Below are 23,880 nucleotides of genomic sequence, written 5' to 3' on the forward strand. Positions count from 1 at the left end.
ACCTAAAACTAAATAAGTTTCATTAATGCTGACACAATATTGAATATTCTACCGTTATATACTTCATTACCCAAGGTTTTGCTACAACACCCAACATAAGAGCAATACATATTTGTAGGATTTCACTAATTCTCTCCATTTCATACCATTCAATCCTTCTATCATGGTCATCATCTGGTTCCCATGCTCTAGCCATTTCTTCACCTTCTCACGGTTAACCTGAATTGAGTTTGTTCCAGTCTCTTGATATATGACACAACCTGCATTCCTATCATTAGTGGATTTTATAAGGGTATTAATCTTATGTAGAATTGTTATTATAAATAAAATGGGGTATAAAAAGTAAAAACTAGAAAGAAAGAAAGAAGGAGAAAATAAAGCAAGGGAAAGGCAAGAGACTTTTCTTTTAATGGAACTTTTTGTCAAAAGTCAAATAGGTCCTCTTTCATCAACTCATAATAATACCTTCACCGCCGAAGCAGAGGCCAGAGGAGAAAAGATTTGCACCCAAGATTCATCATCATTGCGTGGCATTTTTGGGGCGCCTAAAAGAAAGCCTATGGGAATGCTAATTTTCACTTCTTGTGATATCTCTCCCTCCCATTATTATGTACTCATCTGAACTCCAGGAATCATAACCATCTTTTATTCTCTCTCTCTCTCTCTGTACGTATATAGATACTGTAGAGAGTAGAAACCATGTATAGTTATTTTTATTATCATCATTTCTTTCCTGTTGTCGAAGTCATTACATTTAAATGGTAAGAAGGGAAAGTTTTTGGTTGTTTCCTCGTAGAAATATGGTTTTTTGTTATTTTTTTCATGTAAACCTGAGAGAGATACAGGAAGGTTGTTCTTTTTTTTAAGACGAACCCAAGTCTACTCTCTCTTTCTTCCTCTACAAAATACAATCCCAACCATTTAGAAGAAGAGATAATCGCGAGAGAGGAAGAGAGAAGCATGTTCTCTACGTCTCAAACTATGCTTAACCAGGGTTTGTTTGAAGATCAAGAGATGCCATCACAGATGGGGTTCTACTCTTCTCCCAACTGGAGCTTTTCTCCATTTGGGTTTCACCAATCTTCGAGACCCCTCAACAACAACCACCCTACATCACCAGGAGAAAACGATACTTGTCATCTCCCTGAAGGCCTCTCTTCTAGAGCTTTAAAGCACAAAGATATTGCCTCTTTCGGTGAATTCGAATCTTCTTCGGTGCAAAGATCGGCTAATAATCTCTGGTAATTAATTAAACTGTATTTTTTTATGATACGCCAGAGAGTTGGTATTTTTTTTTTATTTTGATGCAAGAACAAAACGGCGAAAGCCAAGAGTCCAAACAAAAACATAGTTTTGAGTATGATTATTTCACACTCGACGCAATTCATGAATTCTTTATCATTATGAAGAAATTATCTAAACGTTCAAAATGAACTCCTTCCAAAATTTTCATGCAGAAATGAGGAAACTGCTCTCTCTCTCTCTCTCTCTCTCTCTCTCTCTCTCTGATGTGAGTTTGGGTTTGGACTTTGATTGATTCAGGCCATGGAGAGAAGTAAACGAGTGTTTGGGGAGTAAAAGATATGGAGAAGACCCCCTGGGTGTCGCTGCAATGAAGATGAAGAAGGTGAAGGCAAGAAGGAAGGTGAGGGAGCCCAGGTTTTGCTTCAAAACCATGAGCGACGTGGATGTCTTGGACGATGGTTACAAATGGAGGAAGTATGGCCAAAAAGTAGTGAAGAACACGCAGCATCCAAGGTACCGCATAAATTATGTTCAGTTTCACTTCTATTGTTTCATCTTGTAATCTCGCACAACTGCACATACCCTTTACTCTCTCTCAGACACACACACACACACACAAAATCAACCAGGGTTCTAAGTAGTTAATTTTACTTTTGATTAAGGAGTTGTGCTGCCTAGACATGTTATATATACGAGTTGATTCTGCAAACAAGAAGGGGTAGAGGCTCATCTATGGAAATTTCTGAGACAACAGTTGAACTCCAGTAGTTTTCTGGAGGATTTCATCATTATAATCATAAGTAATGCCTAAAAGACTCTCTGTTTAACTCGTAAAGACATGATATAAAGGCAAGAAATATGAATAGCTTTTTAAAACCAAACAAAATAACTTTTGAGGTTTTGGACAGATCTAGCACTTAGCAGTTAGCATCTTTGGAAGAACTTCACAATACCAACAAAACTTAATGATGCATGGAAGCTATTTACTCCCGTGGATCTAAGAATCGATGTGGTCTCGGCCCTATGTGAACTCGATTGCAAGAGTCTTTTATGGAATTCTTCTCCATCTCTAATCCTGCTTTCTCGTTCTTCCATGCTTAACTGTCTGATCAACGTCGGAGTTATCATTTGTACATTGTGTTGTGGTTTTCTTTCCGTCGCCTGGATTCCAGCGTACGGGGAGAGTATGATAGCTGTAAATTTGAGGGGGGCAAACAGGCTAGCAGCCGAGCACGTTTTCACGGTTCCTTTAACCCAACAAGGGTGGGTCTGTCAGCTGGGATTGCCTCTCTAGTCTCTATAGGGTAGCCAAATGGGTCACTGTTTTGTTGACATGACAATCTCTTTAGGGTACCCTCTAAAGAAAGTAGTAGTTATTCCTTGCACAGTCTATTCTTGAGCTGCTCATTGGGGCATTCTGTAGCAATAGAAATGCCTTTTTGGCCTAGTGATTTTGAGGCCATTGGGATGGAAACCCTTTTTCATCAGGTTCATGTGGATGCCCCAAACTCAGAGGTTTCTATAGAACTGATCTGCTACTGCTAGGCCATTAATCATTTGAAGCAATAATTCATTGGAACCTCTGTTAGAAATTGGGAGTTGTTGGAACTGATTAGGTTCATAATTCTGGCCTGGCTCAACTGGAAGACTAGTATATATATATATATATATATATTAAGAACTGAAAGGGAAGCTATGAGTGAGAAACCCTAGAAGGCTAGACGGTAAAGAAAATATATACAGTTGACATGATGGATTAACAAATTGGTGGACTACTGCAGAGGAAAACCATTAACAGCACTGAAGAAATTTGTTAGCTTTGATTCGAATTATGGAATTGCCAATGTTCTACGTTATTATAATATTTAGGTTGACAGAGATAATGATACGAAAGTATATATATATCTGAGAAGTACACGATTCTTCATAGAAAGATTAACAAGTAAAAATGTAAGCTCATTAAGGAAAAAAAATGTAAGCTTACTAAGGGGGTGTTTGGTGGAGTGTATATCCCGGTTCAAGGTAAATTTCTACTCTGGTTCACTTTTGCCCGGGTTTGGCAATATTACATTCTATTCATTTTCTAATGCATATTTATATTGATAATAAGATGTAAAAGTATATCAATAAAAAAATAAGTAAATTTGCATTCAAATGGACTTTTTATTAAAAAAAAAAAGCATATGCTTTATTGGAATTATGTAAGAAATATGTGTTGCCCATTGTATATAAGTATGTCATTTTTACTAGAAAAATGTGTACATGTGAGAAACATCAAATATGATGTTTTAGGGTAAAAAAACATAACAATCTGTATTGATTAACTCAAAAACGTTTTCAAAATATTTCAATAAAAAAAAAAAGAATGTCTCACAAATTAATTTGTACTAATCAATCCAAAATTCAATGACAACAAAACTCCTCCATACCAAACACCTCCTAGAAATAATCTAAAGCAGAATGTAGTCTTTCAAGTTTAGCTCTTTGTATCATCCAACCATATAACTGCAGACTAATCCTTTTGAGTTGCGAGGATAAGATGGATTCAAAGATTTCTTGTGATGGGTGGAGCCTTTAATCCCCTAATTCCCTTGCAACATTATTTTCCTTCTAATATAATAATTTGTCTATTCTGATATTGTCGTGTTGGTCATTTTGATATTCATCTGCGCCCAAATTAATTTGATAATTTCTACTCATAATCATGTCTCGACTAATTTGTATGCAGAAGCTACTACCGTTGTACACAGGACAACTGCCGTGTAAAGAAACGAGTGGAGCGATTAGCAGAGGACCCACGGATGGTGATCACAACCTATGAAGGAAGACACGTACATTCTCCATCGCATGATCTTGATCAGAGCTCACAAGCCCCACCCCAAATTAACAACTTCTTCTGGTAATACAGTTAATCAGTTATATATTGTTTTATGTACAAGTGTTGTCTCTCTCTCTCTCTCCTTCCTATGGCTTGCATCCATTTTCATTATTGTAGAATAAGGATTCCCTTGTGTTAATTAAATGCCTCCGTTGGGCTTCCAATCTGCTGATACCATATAAATAAATAGGAGGTGGAAGTGTAGGTCGATCTGTATTTTGTTTGTGACAGCTTTTGTTTTTGTTTGTTTTGTTTACTAAGTTCCTTTGTATTTATGCATGATGAAGTGAAGAAGATATGATATTCTCAAGTTTATCAATCAATGCCACTAGCTAGAGATGGTCAAGTACGTATATTCACTATTCAGCCTTATCTCTCCTTCACATATATGGCAAGTTTCAAATTGGCATCATACCCTAAGGCTATATTTGGTTTGAAGGAAAAGATAGGGAAAGACATTTTGTAAATGTTTTCTTACCTTTTTTCTTCCTTGCCCTACTTTTTTCTTCAAAAAAAACATAGCCATAGGGTGTCAAAGGACCGGATGTGGGTTGGATCCATCTAAATCAAAATCAATTTGGGTAGATTACATGGACCAATGAGACATTGTATTAGACCAATTCAGATTTAATGGTCCAAAGTAGTTTATTCAATTGGGTCGGATTTAACCATCTAATTTATTGATAGAAGATAAAAATACAGGTGTTAATGGATTAGGTATGGGGGTTGGAAGATGGAACTGATCTAAATTAAAACCAATTTAAACGGAATACTGGACAATACAGGCATTGAATTGGACCAGTCCAAAGTATTCACCGGATTGGATTGGACCTTGTACATCTGTAATGGACAATGTTTTAAAAAATGACCCGGAATCGGAACTGTTCTGGCCATCGATTTTCAGGTTGATGGTTCGACCATCTGATCCGAACAGATGCTCATTCTGACAAAAATAATTAAAATAAAAAATGGCCAAAAACCGTTGAACGAATTGGCGGTTAGATTGCCCGAGTCAACGGGTTGTTGACCAATTTAACGGTTTTTGGTCAAGGACTAGGTTTAGGGTAAAATGGAACCAGTTGTCTGGACGGTTCTAGGATTGAACAGCCCGACCGTCCAGGTCAATAGCAATTCGAAAACCATGGTAATGGATTCATATTGAACCGGATTGGATTGGGCCAAATTCAGTCCAATTGACACCCCTACCATTCCCCATGCATAGTTGCCCTCTTCTCATGAAGGGACCTTATCTGAAGCCATTGGATTGGCATCTTAACCAAGGCTCAAAGTATTGATATTTTTTACATGAAAAAAAATTGTGCATCTAAAAATTTTGATCAATCAAAACTCTATTTTTTATTATATTAATTGGATAATTTATCGACATATGACCTCTTTTATTGTTTAAAATCATTAAAATATACCCAAAGTCTAAATATGTTGCATATCATTGGCCATGAAAATTAATTGATATGTATGGTACGATACGATACACGTTGATATATTACATGACCCCTGTGTGCAGCAGGAAATGAAGCGCCCCTGAATGTAGGGTGTCATTTGGACTGGATTTAGTCCAATCTGATCGATCCAATATGAATCCATTACATTTGGATCAGGTCCAATCTAATCTAATAAATATTTGGGACCATTTTGGGTTAATCCAATTTAATGTCTGGATCATTCAATCTATTCAAATTGAGATTAATTTAAATTTATTCCAACCTAAATCTGATTCATCTACACTTGTATTCTTATCTTCTATCAATGGTCCAATCCAATCGATCCAATCTAATATAAATCCACTACTGACACTCCTACTTGAATGGGTGACCTAACACAATCGTTGGATTAACCCAAAAATAAAACAAGGTACAACATGAATCATACAGTGTCATTAGGAGGGTAGGAACTAGGAAGCTACTTAGATTGAAATCATTCTATTCAGTCTTCCATTGAAATGTATTTAGGGATGTCCATCCAAGTCTTAATGAGTTGCAGGATTTTCAGAATATGGAGAAGTGCAACTCCCAGTGGGGGATCCAAATGCTAGAAAAATGAAATTATTCTAAATCCAGGTGGCTTTCATACATATCCCTGATGAGCAGATAAAGCCATAAATAGGGCAAATAGTTGAATCAGATCATAGGAGAGATTGGGTAGTGGGTACATTGACCAAACTGACAAAAACATTATTAGATCAAGCATGACTGCAACAAACTAGAAACTGGCAACAATGGACCTTGCTGACAAAAGGGTGTGAATGTGATCTGCAGAAGACCTCACTGAATCACCCGATGCAATGCAGATTTCACATGATAAAAGATAAAAGCTTCCATGGACAGAAGCGCCGTGCACAAGACGAGTGGAGAGGGTCCCCTTCACGTTACCCTCCGGCTTGCCCTCTGCACAAAGCGGATCAATACTGAAGACTGTGCCCACTGAGTAGAATTAAAAAGTAACTTTCCTAATCTTTAATCTATAAATGCCTCATACTTTGTCTTGGCCTCGCATGCCAATTCCAAAACTTCAAGCTTCAGTCCATTTATTTTTCTCTCTCCACTATTTCTTCTCTTCCCTCCCTCCTGCACCTGCTACTCAATTCATTCTTTTTAAAGGGTAAATTAGAAAGATCCTGTATTATAGGGTATGTGACAAAGACCCCTTCCGTTAATCGTCCGTCCAACGATTTTAATCTCCATACTTATGATAATTATTCGATAATTTTACCCTTCTTTAATTTTCTTTTTTATACATTGTCTTAACTTTTTCTTTATTTCTCCCTCGGGATCAAGTTTCAGTGGTAAGGGATTTTCCCTGGCGGTTTGAATAACCTCCCTACTTAAAAATTTTCAAAAATCAAAAATGCATATGCAAATGTGATCCTATAAACATTAAGTGTCTGTTTGGCATCATTGTTGTTGCTCCAGAAAACGGTGCCATATCAGTGTCATGTAAAAAAAAACGGTGCTCCAGAAAACGGGCATTTATTTGGAACTGTTTTTCTATAAAAAACAGTGCTCCAAGCCACGCCTTGGAAATCGGGAAGGCATGGCTTGGAGCAACGCTGAATTTGACGTTTTTTGGAACTGCAGCTCGTTGTTGCCAACACGGATGTAAGCAAGGGTGGAGCCAAGAATTTTTTATGGGGGGAGCCAAAACTTATGGATGAATCACAGGGGAGCCAACCATTGGGTGAAAAGTGAGGGGAGGAAACAAACTGACATAGAAAAACTGCATTGAGTGTGTAAATTTCTGGACCATAGGGGGGGGGGGACATGGCTCCCCTAGGTCCCCCCTATCTCCGCCCCTGGATGTGAGGTGGCAGTGATGTAGCACTGGATAATGGGTGCTAGTGTTGAAAACGTTTTCTGGAGCATTGGTACTAAACAGAAAAAGCTGTTGTTGCTCTAAGAAATGTCATACTTGGCAATAACGATTCTAAACAAACAAACAAAAAAACACCATTTTTTGAGAAAACGGTGCTTCCAACCCACACATCAGCAGCACCGTTTTCTCTGAAAACAATGTTGTATCCACAACATCGATGCCAAACATATACTAAATGGAAAACAAAACCAACAGGAACGTGTCCAAATTGCAACCACGTGATAGATAACAATGATGTATGGTTCCTTAACTTTCATGGGTTTTCCCTTCTTCTATGTGGACAACAAGACTCTAGTTAGTGATTTTGGTGTTTTTCCTTTCTGATAATTGCCACTTTATTTCTTCCTTCTCTCTTTTCTAGGGGAGGGGAAGTTGGTACTAAATGGCTCCATTACATCTGATAGCGAAGATAACCTAGAGTTTAGCAAAGGTTATTTACTGTTAAAAATCAAGTTAAAACAAAGATTCAAACCTCTGAGTAATTAAAGCCACAATAAAGCAATTCAGAATTCTACTTTTATAACTAATTCAACTTAAGTTCCAAAAACATGAATAATCCAGCAAGAAAACTTTATACAAGAAACAAAGATTCAAACCTCTAATTATTTATTACTGTTTACTGTAATTTACTGTTAAATTATAGCCAAAACTCTGATTACTTATTTCGATGGCCTTATGGTGATTAGTGAAATTGCAGCAGTCATAACATCTAGGACAATGTTTCAATTTAGATCCTACCAAATAGTAATCAGAGTTTTGGGAAAATAGAACTACAACACCTCCATTGGGATTTAACGCCATCTATCTACAAATAAAAAAGCCCATTCCCGCAAGAGGTATCAGAGCAACTTTCACTTTTGCAGTGCTGGCATAAGCATTCAACTGTATTGCTACTTAAAAGACTCAATTACTGTGTCGAAACATATTAGATACATTATATTGACTAGTGACAGCGAAAAAAATAAGTTTTCTTCCCCTGCGATGGCAAAAAGAGGTCTTCTTCTCAGGTGATGGCAGAAAGAGATCTTCTTCTTCGGCCACAGTGATACAATTTTTCTTCCCCAACAACAATCTGATATTTCGCTTTGTTTCTTTTATGTTCGGTGTGATATTGGTGCAAACTCCGGCGGAGATTGGACTCAGAGGAACTGGGATAAATTACATGAGGGTTTTCGGTTGGGTTTCAAGTAGCATTTAGGTCAAAAGTGAAAATCTATTCGAAAACAGTGAATAAAGGGTGAGGTGTCTATTTTCGTCATTTTGAAAATATTTATTTGATTGTGCAGAATGTATTTTCATCAAATGACCCCTTCCATTAGCTGAATTAATGGAGAAGGGGACTTTTATCTCAGAGCTATAGTACAGGGGGGTCTTTATCACAAACCCCACATTACAGAGGGTTCTTTGTAATTTATCCAAAAAAAGAAAGGATATAGTCCATGGTGAAAATGTTCCCAATGTATAAGGATATTTCCATGATTTCACCATGGCCAGCTGATGTCTTTTCTTTTACTAGAGCATTTGACAGTGAATTGATAGGACAGAGGCATAGGTTGTGAAAGCAGAATGTGGAAAGATTCTAACCATGGCAGGCAGTTATTAAAGAGGATTCTGAGCTCCTTAAATGACTGACCAACTCTTGAATGCTTCATTTAATTCAATCACCACTATTATCAAGCAGCCCCTTAATCTTGTATTGCTGTGATGTCGAATTTCATTATTAAATTTGAAACCTTTTCAGCACTCGACTTTTAGTCCTTGTTTCATCAGTTATCAAATGAGGCTGGGGGGTTGGCCAGATAGGTAGGTCCAGGCCAGACCGTTCACTCCCCAGTCAATTGCAGGTTTCAATGCCTAGGGTGTGTGTGTTGGGGGACCCAATTGAATGTTGTTTTAGTCACTGTTTTCAAAATATGATCGGACCGGAAAATTTGGGAATTGGTCATCTGATTACTTCCGTTTAATTTTAAAACTGTTTTTTGGTAAAAAATTATTGATTTAATCAATAAATCGATGATTTAGGTGGTTGAACCGTTCGATCTGAAAATGGTTTTTGGCCGTTTTTTTGTATTTGAAATTTTTTTTATTTTTTATTTTTTATTTTTTATCCGAATGAATAATTTATTCGGACCAGACAGTTGGACCTTTCGACCCAAGAACCACACCCAGAACAGTTCTCTGTCCAGTCTGAAACTTCTCTCCACCTCTTTTAATCACGTTTCTGTAGTTCCGGTGCTACGAAAAATTTAAAATGAAATATTTTTATTCAATCGACGCAGCGAACTTATTTTGCTTGCTAGCATTACATATACAAGAAACTACATCTTTCAATACGTGAGGTTCACTGATTTTTGATATATGGATCAACCAGACAAAAACTTCCGGGCAGTTAAAAAGAAACTCGCAATATTTCCACTCTCAAAGTACGGTGATGAGGGTGGATTTGGCCCTTCAATAACATTGTGACACGTGGTATCTCGGAACAAATGGGTGACACCCATAACCATTTAGGCAATAACTTGCCTTAACCAAAATGATGGTCGCCGACTTGGCGACCTACCTTTACCCCGATCTAACGACCTCGACCACAACTCAGGTCGGCTAGAAGTACCTCGTCTAGGGCCGACCTGCAGTACCTCATTACTAGCCGAAGTGACCTCGATGCAAGGAGCGACCTCCCTCGAGGGTGTACTGGCCTGATTGAGCTCCAGGTGGCAACTTGCGAGACGTGCTCGGCAACAAATTCGACATGCATATCCCGACACTCCCACGATCCTTGGAATTTGGCCCACGTACCGAACGTTCCGAACGTTCCCAAAGATGGTTAACGTGCATGGCGGTTGCCTCCGAGGATCTCGGACTGGTTAGGCACGACCTCCCAGAAATCTCGGATGCGGTACGTAAGGCCCACGTCAAACAAGGCCTATATAAAGGCACCAACCCCAATGACGCAGGAGGGAAGTAAGGGGGCAAGTAAGCGCATTCTAGCTCTCATACTTTATGATTTTTTAGCTCGCGAATTACTACGAGAGTATTAACTTAAGCATCAGAGCGACCTCGCCGGATTAGGCACCCCGAATCCTCTGACATTGATTCCTTGCAGGTTTCTCTAAAGAGCTACCTAGCTCAACAATCAACCCAACTCGCCACCAGTCAGCTCGGCACCTCATCTTCCCCCAACTTGGCATCCAGGTCCTCATCCAGTAGAAATTCTCTACTTTGGCCTCTGAGCCAAAAAATGATTCATCACACGGATTTGCAGAAATAAGGGTAAGAGATTGATTTACAAGAAGCTATGGGCTTGTTTGGGAAGATCTTTCCGCATGAGACTAAAACGCAAAAGAAGCAAGAAGCCCCCTGAAATCTGGGCCCTATGTCTTTCAATACATTAGGAGATTAGAGAGATATCCACGAAAGACAAATGGAAGAATAAGAAAAGGAGAACGATATACTAAGGAATGAAGTAGGAAATAATGTTCAGAGAATCGGGATATAAAACTGGAAAAGGAAGAGGTTCATAAATGAAAGGTTCACTCGCGGTCAAACTAAGGTTGAATTAGATGACATGGCATATACATATATGTTACAAGTCATATAAATATTATATATTATACTTGCATGTAGTGGATACTATCCACCAGATAGATGGCTTGCTTTTAAACTTGTAAAATAAATTTTGACATTGATTCAAAGAATGAATCTAGTAAACAGTATATCCCTGTCAGGTGGATAAGTCCAAAATTGGATGAAATCAAAATAAATTTCGATGCTTCTTGCATTAACAACCAATGCACTATTGCCTATGTGGCTAGAAATCACCTAGGCCAGATATTGGACTTCAAAGCATATGAAATAGGAAATACGACTATTAATCTAGCTGAATCTTGGGTTGTTTGGGAAGCCCACAATCTTACCCTCAATTTCAATGGAAAATTCATCATCATTAAGGGACATTCAAAGTTAGTTATTGACAGCTTGAAGAGCCAAGTGAACCTTCCATGGAGACTTAGAATGATCATCGAAGGTTACAAGTCTTTGATCAAGAGGATGGACGGCGATGTCGAGTACGGCCACACCTATGGGGAAGAGAATCATGTTGCTGATTGGCTTGCAAACTATGCTCATTTCAATCATGTATCTTATCCTTCGTTGCTCAATTCCTTAAAGGCTATATCTTGTGCTGACATTTGGGGAAGTGCTACCCCTGCTCCTTTTCTTGTTTTTTTCAATAAATAAATAAATTTATAAAATAAATGACTAAGATTTAGGTCTCTTGAAGACTTAAAACTCACGTTTTCTTCAAAATATATATGTATTAATGTAATAATAAATACATTAAAAAAGTATAAATAAATGCAAACAAAGAGACTGATTAATAGTAACAAGACAATACAGATAAATTTGGGTTTGAGTCTTATCAACATTTTGAAGTTTCTATCCATGTTATGATCCAAACAGTTTCATAAAACTAAGACCGTTCACTATTTTGTTTAGTTAAACTAGCTGGTCATTCCTGCTTGAAAAGCATTTTCCTATTTGAGGAAATGGCCGATCCCTGCCCTTCCTTTGAGAACGAAACCCCATTCCTACAGTCCAACTGATTTCAATTCCCATTTTCATTCCTGTCTAAACTGAAGATTATGAGAATGGACCATTCCGAATCCGATTCCAGAGGATTTCAATTCTAAATCCAATTTCAATTCCGACTGCAAACCAAACAGACCCTAAGTCTGTTTACACTATATATAAAATATAAATATCTACAGGCTAGGTTGGGCCTGGATACAACCTAGGATGGGCTGGGCCTCCCGCTTCCGGACCAGGCTAGAAATTATCACTACTAGGTAATTCGTCCCCCAAATATGTAGTTTGCTATCGCATGATTCACAGAGCGGATTTTGCATTCACTGATCTTGTTAACACTTCACAGTTTTAAAACTTGGTGGTGGGCGGGCCAACCTAAATTAATTCGAACTAAATCCAGTTGAGTTTCTCGATTTTAACTCGCCAAGAAAATCTCACAAAAATCTTGGAGATACTTGACCAAGGTCTCCTCAACTCAATGGCTTTACTCTCTCTTTATGCTGCATTACTATACCAGTGATAATCAAAATGGAGGAAACTGGAAGGGCAGTTCCGTAAGTTTTCAACTTCCGTTCGGATCCAATTTCATAGCATGGTCGATTTGGAGTTCAGTAGATTCCAAATGTCAAGCTACAAACACCAGCTAGCTGTCATTTGAGAGCCCATTTGGGAAGGCTCCAGCTTTGACTGAACTGGGTTGAATGAACAACTTTCAAGAGGCTAATACCTATTTGGGGGGCTTTTACACAGCCGCTTATGGCTTTATAAGGTGAACCCCACATGGAAAGCTCAAAAAACTAAGGAAGCCCCAATATGATTCCTCGAATTTTGTTGAAACAAGAAAATGAGTTTCGGGTGAAACTAGTTTTAGTGGCGCAATGAAATTGAAAGCCATTCAATCGAAAATGGTAAACCGTACGTGGCTTGGCATGTTCACAAAGGACTAAAGCATGAATGACCGACTCGTATAGTGAAAGCCGCTCAATGAAAAATGCTCGTGAAGGATTAAGTTAAAGCATGCCAAACCACAGGTGTGATTTCGCTGTCTGGTTTGGCTGGCATGCTAAGCCACTCAATCAAGAATGGTCAACTCGTAACAAGTTTATTTTTGAAAATATATCTCTGTATCCTAGACTAGTCATCTGTGGTTTTTGTGCAACCAGGTACTGGAAGATTTTGCCTCAAAAATGGTAAACTAGGCATTCGACAAGTACTTATGACCTAAAACGCTCATAGATCAGCCCAAAAATCTGGAAGCTTCATTTAACAGCTCTCTACATCATGGTAGAATAGGATACTTGCCAAAGGGTTTAGATTCTTAAAACAAGACCCCAAAAAACTCGTTACACCTTTTAGCCATCTTAACTGTCAGAAAATAATCTTCTTAAAAGGACTTGCCATTGCCATGTTGTCTAAATATGTTAATGTCGATGGTAATTTTCAATGTTTTCAAAACCGGACTAGACCGGATGGTCGGATTGGAAAACTTGAAAATTGGTCAGGTAACTGATTCTACTTTACCCTAAAATTGCTTTTTGGTTAAAAACCGTTAATTTAGTCAATGGTTGTTGACCCAGGCGATCAAACCATCGACCTGGACAATGGTCTTTGGCTTTTTCTTATTTTTTAAGTCAAAACAGGTCATCAGTCCAAATCGGACAATCAGGCTATCCGACCTAGAAACCGGTCCCTAAAACGGTTCCTTGTTCAATCCGGTTTTAAAAACCTTGGTAACTTCATCATAGAAGGCAGGATTTGGAGCAATTATTAAAAATCATAGTGGTTTTGTCTTAGTAGGTTGTTTTGGTCCTCTGTACACTACTCCCCAATTAAGGTAGAGGCCTTGGCTAGGGGTGAGCAAGAAAAACAAAGCAACTAAACCAAACCGAAATTTTGGTTAACCGAATCGAACAGTTTGGTATTTTTAAAAAACTGAAGGTACCGGTTCGGTTTTGGTTAACCAATATAGAAAATTGGCAGTTAACCAAACCAACTAGTGTACACATATTTCTATATATTTTTATGTATATTATATATGTTTTTATATATTTTATATTTTTATGTATTATAAATTAATAAATATGTATTATATATAAATATATATTTATAATATATAATATATTATTTATTATTTAAAATATAATAATTTATATATTTCTAATTTTTTATTAAATATTTATATATTTTTATAATATACATTATAAATACAAAAAAAAACAAAAAATCGACAAACCAAATCGATTGTTAATTGAACCAGTCAACCGGTTAACAAATCAGCTTCGATTTAGTTTCAGTTACTGGTTTTCCAAAAACCGATAACCCCAATTCGATTTAAAAAATAGGCCCTGAACCGTGAACACCCTAGCCTTGGCATGCTTGAAAAGCTCTTAAGATACTAGTAGAAGATGTAATGCAGGTCTATTATTTTTGGATGTGATTGTGAGATATTGGTGGAAGCTCTTAAAGAAGGAAAAGTGAATAAAGCAAGGGCTGTTATGTATTGTCTGTACAGATGTTTTATTCCTATGGTTGTTTCCCTCTCTAAATTAAACCACTAAACCTTATTTTGCATTGTACATATTTATATTTGCATTCTTTCCAAATTAAGTTAAAAGATGGACTTCTGGTAGGCAATGTCCTTGAGTTAGGACTGTTTACGGGTCGGGTTGGGTCGGTTTACTGAGATTTTTCCATCCAATCCGACCTGGTCGGGTTACCTAAAATTGAAACCGAAACCGACCATGTGTTAAGCAAAACCGACATGGTCGGTTTGGGTTGGTTTTGGCTCTAAGTTCAACTATGCTTGAGAGTCAAATTGTATTAGAGATTGTGCTTGAGTTGAGGGGCTAAGGGGGGCGGACCAAGTTAGAATAGAAGTTATCAAGAAAATAGAAAGTCAAACTGTATTAAAGAAAGAATAATGAAATTTGTATATTTCAAGAAACCTTCTAATCTAAGTAAAAAAGGACACCTAATTATAATTGTAATTGGTTGCCTATTTGGTGTAAAAGACCATAGAAACTAGGATCTTTTGATTCTTTTCTTTAAACTTTTCCAAAAAAATTCCTTGTCTAATTGTCTTATAATACTTGCCATTAATGTCATTCCTAACTAGAATACTAGAAATTAAGTTAAGTTGTAACTAGGATAGAGACAACTTAGTTAAGTAGGAAATAAGTAGGTTGTAACTACTAATTAAGAACTAACTACTAACTACTAAGTCGGTTTGGTCATGAAAACCGAAACCGATCCAAACCATCAGTTTATAATTTTTTACAACCCGAAACCGACCGGTATTGAAAAAAACCCTACCAACTCGGGTTGGGTCGGTCCGGATTGATCGGTTTGGTCGGATTGGGTCTTCTTATGAACAGCCTTACCCTAAGTTGTTAATTGAGTGGGCTTCTCAGAACTGGTAAAAACTAAGATTCGACCCAATTAGAACACTATGACATACATGGAGTCATCTCCCAACAATCAACATTTTAAAGGCAACATTTTCGGTTTGAGTACAAGACCTGTTAAAGAGCTTGTGCAAATTATGATCTAGAGTGTTCTATGACATGTTTCCCAAGTCTCCGTATAAGAAACCATTTTATTTGAAAACAGATTGTTTATTGAAATAAAAACATAAGAAACATGTTCTTGGTTGTGTATGTATTTTTTGTTGTCAAAACTGAAACCAAAAACATATAATTTCTATAAATCATATATTCCAAAAACATATATTCCATAAATCATATAATTTCTATATTAGAAATTTTGTTTCGTTTTAAAAACCAATATTTTGTTGGTTCCAAAAACATGTTTTTTTTTAAATAAAAACCAACTTATTTTTTCCTTTGAAAACAAAAACATAGTTCAAGAATATATATATATATTTGCTGATGTGGTGATTCCAAAAATAAATGAAAAAACAAAAACATTTATATTATAGAATGCCCCCTCTACAATTGGAATTGTTTTTTTTTTTTTTGTTCCAAAAACAAATCAAAACCATCTTATTTGAAAATGGATTGTTTTTTTAAAACAAAAACACAAAAAAAAGAAAAACGTTTTCTTGGTTGTGTGTATATTTTTTGTTTTCAAAACTAAAACCAAAAATATATTCTTGAATCTGGTTTCAAAAACATGTTTTCAGCTGATTATTCAGCATCATGTTTCATAAATCATATAATTTATATACTAGAAAATTTATTTTTATTTTAAAAACCAATATTTTGTTGGTCCCAAAAACATGGATTGTTTTGAAACAAAACAACATATTTTTCCCTTTGAAAACAAAAACAAATCTGAAGAACACGTTTTTGGTTTTTTAGCTGATGTAGCAATTCCAAAAACAAATCAAAATAAAAGACATTCATATTGTAGAATGCACCTTAAATAACCAGATGAAAACATATATATAAAACGGGAAATTCAAGAACATGTTTTTTTGTTTCAATTTTAAAAATAAAAAATACATACCCAACCAAAAACATGATTTTATGTTTTAATGTTGAGACACAATCTATTCTCAAATCAGATGGGTTAGATTCATGTTTAAAATCGGCAACAAGAAAAAGCAATTCTAAAAAAATCTAAACGAAAATCCGCCCAGAGACTAATCTCGGGGCCCACAGCCCAAGGCCCAAGACTCTCTATGAGAAGTCAGCTCAATGAAAACCTACCACCTGGCAACGGCATTAAGGCCACGTTGTTAGTTATTGGTGGAAGAATCTAGAAACAGAATTATTTAACCCATCTTTTCAAAATTCAAACCATCCAAGTTTTTCCACTTTCTATGAGTAGTTTTTCCACTTCATTGTGGTCTATGGCCCACCTAAGATGTTCATAAATTTAAGGTTTTAAAATTAAAAGAAGTAATCATTTGGGCCGTCATTTTTTTTTTAATGAATAAATTTCCCAAGTTGGTTTGTGGCACCGAAAGCCCACTTGTGGTTCCCTCTTGTTATAGTCAGTCCAAAGCCGACATTTACATCATCAAACCACTGTTCTTTCTTTAATACCATTAATTTGCATGCTTTCTCCAATCTGCTTTGAAAATTTTTCTACTTTGAAATTTTAAACAATATTCAGCATAAGTTGGTTTGTAGTGTAAATTTGGTTTGCACTAGTGTAAATGCATACGAGTGCAAGTAGGTAGAGATTAAAATTCTGATTGACTTTTGATTTAGATCTGTCTTTATATTATTTATTTGTAAGAATTAAAATAGAAAGCAAAAGGTAGAAGGGTTATTTGTTTGAAAGTGAAATAGGAAGTAAGATGATGTGATACTCATTTGCTTTTTGGTAAGTTATTTATTCAGGTAAGTGATTCCCAGAAAAAATTTACTCAAATTAGTGTATTTATCAATATTCTTTTATTTCCCAAGTAAATAAGACAATGGTCGGTTTAACCATAAAAATCTACTATTAAAAGAGACAATTTTGTCCTTTCCAGCATTGACAACTTCGTTGGTCCTCACATAAATCTGAAAAAAGAACGTGGATTTCTTGGTCATTGGAATCCAAAAATCCATTAACCAACTTTCCCCTCTATCAAAATCCCAAAAATGAACGCCCCCTTTATATGAAAGAGAATTGAAGTAAAAGGCAAATGATGCAAATCATACAAATTTTGTATCAAATAAGAGAATCATAGTTACAAATAAATGGATGCTAAACTAGACTGGATACAAAATTTGTATCTAATTAAGAATTGCATTGCAAGCAAAATAATCATGTTTGAACTTCACCTGATTTGTGATCTTATTCAAGAATTCTGCTGTTTAATCCAAACCCCATTGCAAGCAAAATAACAACACATTCTGCTCTTTCCAAATGGAGCCTTGTACCTTTAGTTTTCGGCTTCATTGAGCTAGACAGCGCAGGTGCCTATCCTCAAGCCCATAAATCCCCAAACTTGATGTAGACAGGATTAACCCCAAGTCTCCAAGTTTCTACTACAACCCATCAAAGAGCTTACCACTTACCAATTAGCCAGTTGACACCTTACCTTAATACTTGTTTTATAGATGCAACCAAACCACCTGATTAATGATTTCTTGGATCCTTCCTCCGTCTTAGTAAACATATGGGTCCCAAAGAGCAATCCCTCATACGGAGAAGGCGACCTTTTATTCGGAACATGTCACACCCAATCAATGTACTCCAAAATGATAATTTGTGTAAACAAAGGAATTTGGACGGACTAGGGATCCTGAATGACACCTGAGAAAAAGGTGTCTGTGTGTGTAATTTCATTTTCTTATCATTGGAAAAGTTTGTCCCACTAAACTACCTAATTTCATGGATGAAGAAACCATCTTTCTCCAATTATTTCTTAGATATTATACAAATTATTAGAGTTGTAAAGTGGGCCGGGCTGGTCGTGGGCCAGTACGATCTATTCACACTTGTTAGTTTATTTTAACCTTTCATTAATTTTTCAATTTTTTTAATTTTTAAAAAATATTCATACCACCCACAAGCCATGCCGGGCTTCCCTTTCAAGGGATTCCACACCAGGCAGGCACGGCATGTGTGCTGGTACAGAACTGTCCGCTACAGTATGAGCGGCCCACAAAAGTGGGTCGTGTTGGCCCGGCACAGCCCGCATTACATCTCTATAAATTGTAAAAATCGTGCATTTCAAGAAAGAAAGGGGAAAAATCCAATCATCACTAGCGCAATTATTTAGGATGAAAAAAATAAAAAAGAGACCAAAAGATGGTGGCCATAAAGATGATGTGGACCGGAGTTCTCATTTTATAAGCAATCCCATCTTGTGAATGGCAGTTCGGATCAGATAGGCACAAGTTGTAAGCACCCTAAATGAGCACCACCTGTACCTTAAAATATCCTCTGTCTATTCTATCTTGAAAATATTAATACCCACTTTTAATAGTTGTTAAAATATTTATCAAGTGCTCAGTTAATGTGCTTACTTTGTTGTGCTGTGCCTAATAGATCCGGTCCCTATGAATGGTCTCAATTCGGCACGTCATTTCTCCAGGGCATCATCAATTTATATGAAGAAATGGGTGGTGATGAGCTGTTGTAGATATGTCAGTGGGTTGAGTTCAGTTGTAAACCCGTGTTAGGTCAAGGTTGGGTTGGCCTTAGATAGGTTTTCTGGGTTGGATTTGGGTTGACATCACTAAACCATTGAAATGTTTAGAATTATAGGGCCTTTATTTCGAACCCAGATTCCCTACTCACTTTTTCTATCCACACTTTACGTGCCGTAAATTGCAGCCACACTTCTCTCAATTCATAATAGAGATGTGTGACTGCAATTCACAACAAATAGAAAAGTAATGAAGAGAAAATCCCCTTTACTTTATTTCACTCTTACCATAGTCAGACGATTGTGTCTGATCAACTCTTGATTTTTATATTTGAACCCTAAATATCAAATTTTAACATAAACTCTAAAACTAAGTTGTAAAATGTATCTAAATATTGACCGAGCTGTACTCCATTTGTGAAAACAAGAATATCTTAGAAATTTGACTAGCCACCACAGATGACTTGTATCAAGCTCATTTTTAAGGCTTTAATCGATAGATGTTCTGAAACTAATTTGCTACTTATAAATTTTATTCTTTTCAAATTTAAACTTTTTTCAGCCCGGTTGAACAATCGGACCATTTAACCCATCATCTAGGGGATAAAGAAAAATGGTTCAGGTCCACATGCGAGACTACCATACGGTCTCATTACGATAGATTTGATGATCTAATGAAGTTTTAACACTGCGAAGTGTGAGTCAAACATGATATATTCATGCCATGCAATATTCAGGCCAATTGAATCTCGCTTTCTTCATATCATCTAGTTCAGCTTTAGCCCAATTTAAATTTTTTATTTTCAAGCTAAGATTTCCTGAAAGAAAAAACTCTGTGCAGACAAAAATATCTGGCGTACAGTCATGCAGACCCATGAACAAATATTATTCTTGTTTTTTTTCTTATCAATTTTGAAATGATAAAGTTCAGTTTGGAAGGAGTACAAATGCAAATATGTAGAGTATAAAACCTCATATTTTATATTATTTTGTATGCATTTACACTGTATATATTTGCATTTATACTCTTTCCAAACTAAGCCTAAAAGAAAATATTTTACATGATACTCCAAGTGTTTTGACTGATGGTACCCCTGGTGAATTTGATAAGGATTCGACTATAATTCAAAAAAGACATGATACGAAAAAAAAAAAATTGTAATAAAGTGATATCTAATAACATGATATTCATCTACCTCCAACAGAGGTTATTTCAATAATTATAACTCCCTTAACAACACGACTGAGCACTAAATCAAATCCATGGTTTTTAAAAACGAATCAGTCAGGGTCTGATTACCGGTTCAAATGGTCCAATCGTTTGACCCGAATGATTGGCTCGTTCGAACGGTTAATTGATCGGTTTAGTGATTTACTGACCAAAATCAACGACTTTGAAAGAAAACGAAATCGATTAAATTTTTGGTCCGACCGTCCGATCCAATCCAGTTTTGAAAATCATGATGAAATCAATCAAAGAGGGGTTCTGAAGGACACAAATCACCATAGAAAATCCCTAACTATAGCGAAACCAATACACAGTTTCAGGGCTCATGAGGCTGCAAAGTGAGACCCAAAACCTCCACCTGAAAAGGCAGTAACGATGTGCTTCATTCTAAAATAAGTCGCCTGATCCAACACATTGATTCCTCTTAAATAAAGAGTTAACTGCCGAATATACACCCCCAGAAAGGACACATGATCCACAATAAGGCATAGTTTTTCCGGTAGAATCAGAACGGTTGGAAATCAGGACTGTTGGCCAAAGGACTATCAAAGGAGATAGTCTGATTACTCCGGTTGCAACCCACTGCCAGAGATAACAGTAGGGGAAATCTCCACCCTAAGAGATGGAAAAGCCTCTATGTAGTCAACTGCTATGGCAAATACATCCAACACCTGAATACCCCTTTGTAGAAAATACCAAATCATAGAAGATACAGAAAATACTCACATACCATTATGTGAGAAGAAAACTCGCTTTCAGAAAATTTTTTGGCTTCATGGGCCATATACTGATTAGTTGCAGTGGTTGATAGGTTACAAGATTTTGCGGCTTCATAAATCATTAAATCCGATCACTTATTGCAAAGGTGCCAACTAGCTGACTGGTAAGGTATCCCATTGTGTAGTCATTCAAAAGAAATTAGAATCCTCTGATAAGAGAAATGAGAATGTCCAAAATACCAATGTAATTTACTTTTATCTAAATTTTCTCTTCATATCAACTCCTACCCTAAGTCCTTTCAATCTCTTTCCCAAAATTGATTTATTTTCCAAATTTTTCTTTCATATGAATCGCCCAAAGGGTAAAACTGCAACTTTAAACTCTCTCTCTCTCTCTCTTTTTTGTTGTTTCTAAAGTTTCTATTGTTTTTAGGGAAAATTCTCAATTAGTACCTTATACTTTGGGCCTAGTGTCACTTTGGCCCCCAAACTTTAAAACACAACAATTCAGTACCTATTGTTAACCAACCGTTAAGTGATATTTGAAAAGACATAAATGCCCTTCGAAGGTCATCTAATTTTCTTTATCAACCATTCAAACGTTGACAAAAATGAACAATCCCAAATCATTGCCTCTTCTATTCAAGAAAGTTAGGGTGACTAGAATGTCCATTAAGATGTAACCCCAACTTTCTTGAATATAAGAGGTAGGGATTTGGGACTGTTCATTTTTTGTCAACATTTGGACTTTGGACGGTAGATAAAAAAAAAATAGATAACAGTCGAAGTGCATTTATGTCTTTTCAAATGTCACTTAACGGCTGGTTAACAGCAGTACTGGATTGTCATGTTTTAAAAGTTCAGGTACTAAATTGTCATGTTTTAAAGTTTGAGAACTAAAGTAACACTAAACCCAAAATATAGGGTACTAATTAGGAAATTTCTCTTATTTTTATTGTAAAAAGTAAAAACCAACCTCAATAATAACTATATAGGTATTTGAAACATTCGGATGTCTCTTCTTAAAGAATGTTAACAAGAGGGATTTATTTGCAACTATGTCAGAAAGTTCAGTGCAGATGATTGTAATTACAAAATTTAAAAGAGAGGTTTCAGCAACACTCAGACGGTTTCAGAAATTTGTCATAAAAATAAGGATATCTTCGTCATTTGATAAAAGTTGGGGACGGTTTCGTAACGGCAAGATTTTAAATTCCCAGTCTCTCCTTGTCAACGCAGACAAAAGCTAAAACAATAATGGGGGACCATGACCATCAGACCATCCCATGCATGCGTGATGATGGATGTGCATACATCCACCACAACACATGATGTCAGGGCACCATAACTGTGGGACCCACGTAAATCAGGAGCTCTTCGGACATCAAAACCTAACAGCGAGGATATATATTTCTCGCAAGAGGTTGCGCCACGTGTCGGTTAGCAGAGATGAAGGGTGCACATATCCGAACCTTGGTTCTTATTGGGCGAGGCCGAGGCATCCACGTTCTATACTATACACACATGACACATGGACGGGGTTTTTGAGTGGTGTGTTCCAGATATTTCTCCGTCTGCCCCCACACTGGCTGCCCGCTCTATCGCCACCCTACGATGCCTCCATGTTTCGCCGTTTTATTTTATTTTATTTTATTTTATTTTATTTTTTTTGGTAGCCAAGGAAATCTACGTTTCTTTGTTTCCCACCTCGCAAAGCAAGGATTTCCCAGAGCATAGCAAGGAAATCCACGTTTCTCCGCAAAGCTAGGATTTCCATTTCCCAGAGCGCCCAAGAGGCCCCAATAAAATGTGAACATGCGAGTGTTTGAAAGGAAAAATAAAGCATTACATCACATCAATCAATATTTTTTTTTGGAAATTGCCTAAAACTCACCATGAATTTTTAAAAGGAAAAACAAAACATCACATTACATCAAGTGATTGTTTTTTAGGAAATTGTCTAAAATTTACGATAAGTTTTCAACAATTCCTTAAACTCACCACAACTTTTCAAAATGTCTAAATCTCACTATGTCAGTAAGTTTTTATTTTTCAAAACTCACCTTCGGTTATTGCATCGTTAATGCTTCTTAATAGAGGTGTCCATGTCACTATAAATAACAATTTTCATGACCAAATTACCCTTAAATGGTGAGTTAGAGGAAAAATGATCTTTTTCAGTTTTCAGTTTTCAATTTTCTTATTTTTTTTGGCATTTTTAGTGTTTTGTTATAATTTTCAATGTTTTTTATAATTTCTGTTCTTTTTACATTTTTTTATTTTCTATAAATCTATACATTTTTCCTGTATTTTTGTTATTTATTTACAATTTCTGTGTTTTTCTATATTTTTTTTGTATTTTTTCTACAATTTTGTTTTTCAATTTCTATAGTTTCTATAATTTGAAAATAATTTTTATTTTGTTTGAAATTTTTTTATAATTTCTATATTTTTATGTATTTTATATTTGAAAATATTTTTTTTGAACTTTTTCCTTTTTTCATGTCTAAATATTAAAATGGTAATATATTAGCACCTGTTAATTTATTTTTTATATATTTTATATTTTTCTATGAAGGTTAAAATGGTAATATATTAACACCCATTTGTCTATTTAACATCAAGTTAGTGGCATGGTGAGTTTTAGACATTTTGAAAAGTTGTGGTGAGTTTAAGAGAAATGCTGAAACCTCATGGTGAGTTTTAGACAATTTCCCCATTTTTTTTAACATTGATTCGTTTACATTGGATTGGGGGCTGCATGTGACAATAGTAGCTACAAATT

At 36.1% G+C, this 23,880-nt stretch overlaps 1 protein-coding gene across 1 annotated transcript; it reads left to right on the forward strand.

Annotated features, from left to right (window-relative positions):
- Positions 1 to 756: 756 nt before the first annotated feature.
- On the forward strand, positions 757 to 4,444 carry LOC104599964 (WRKY transcription factor 28). Its single transcript, XM_010262725.3, has 3 exons — positions 757 to 1,241; positions 1,543 to 1,758; positions 3,974 to 4,444. Exons 1-3 carry the CDS (start codon positions 961 to 963, stop codon positions 4,146 to 4,148), a joined length of 672 nt encoding a protein of 223 aa, XP_010261027.1. The 5' UTR covers positions 757 to 960; the 3' UTR covers positions 4,149 to 4,444.
- The last annotated feature ends 19,436 nt before the right edge of the window (positions 4,445 to 23,880 follow it).

This window comes from Nelumbo nucifera, chromosome 5 (assembly GCF_055504915.1).
Source record: "Nelumbo nucifera cultivar China Antique chromosome 5, China Antique-T2T, whole genome shotgun sequence".
NCBI lineage: Eukaryota > Viridiplantae > Streptophyta > Magnoliopsida > Proteales > Nelumbonaceae > Nelumbo > Nelumbo nucifera.

Coding starts and splice junctions, on each gene's coding strand:
- LOC104599964 (XM_010262725.3), top strand. CDS start 961: ATGTTCTCTACGTCTCAAACTATGCTTAACCAGGGTTTGTTTGAAGAT. Junction 1,242..1,542: donor AGATCGGCTAATAATCTCTG/GTAATTAATTAA, acceptor TGATTGATTCAG/GCCATGGAGAGAAGTAAACG. Junction 1,759..3,973: donor AAGAACACGCAGCATCCAAG/GTACCGCATAAA, acceptor ATTTGTATGCAG/AAGCTACTACCGTTGTACAC.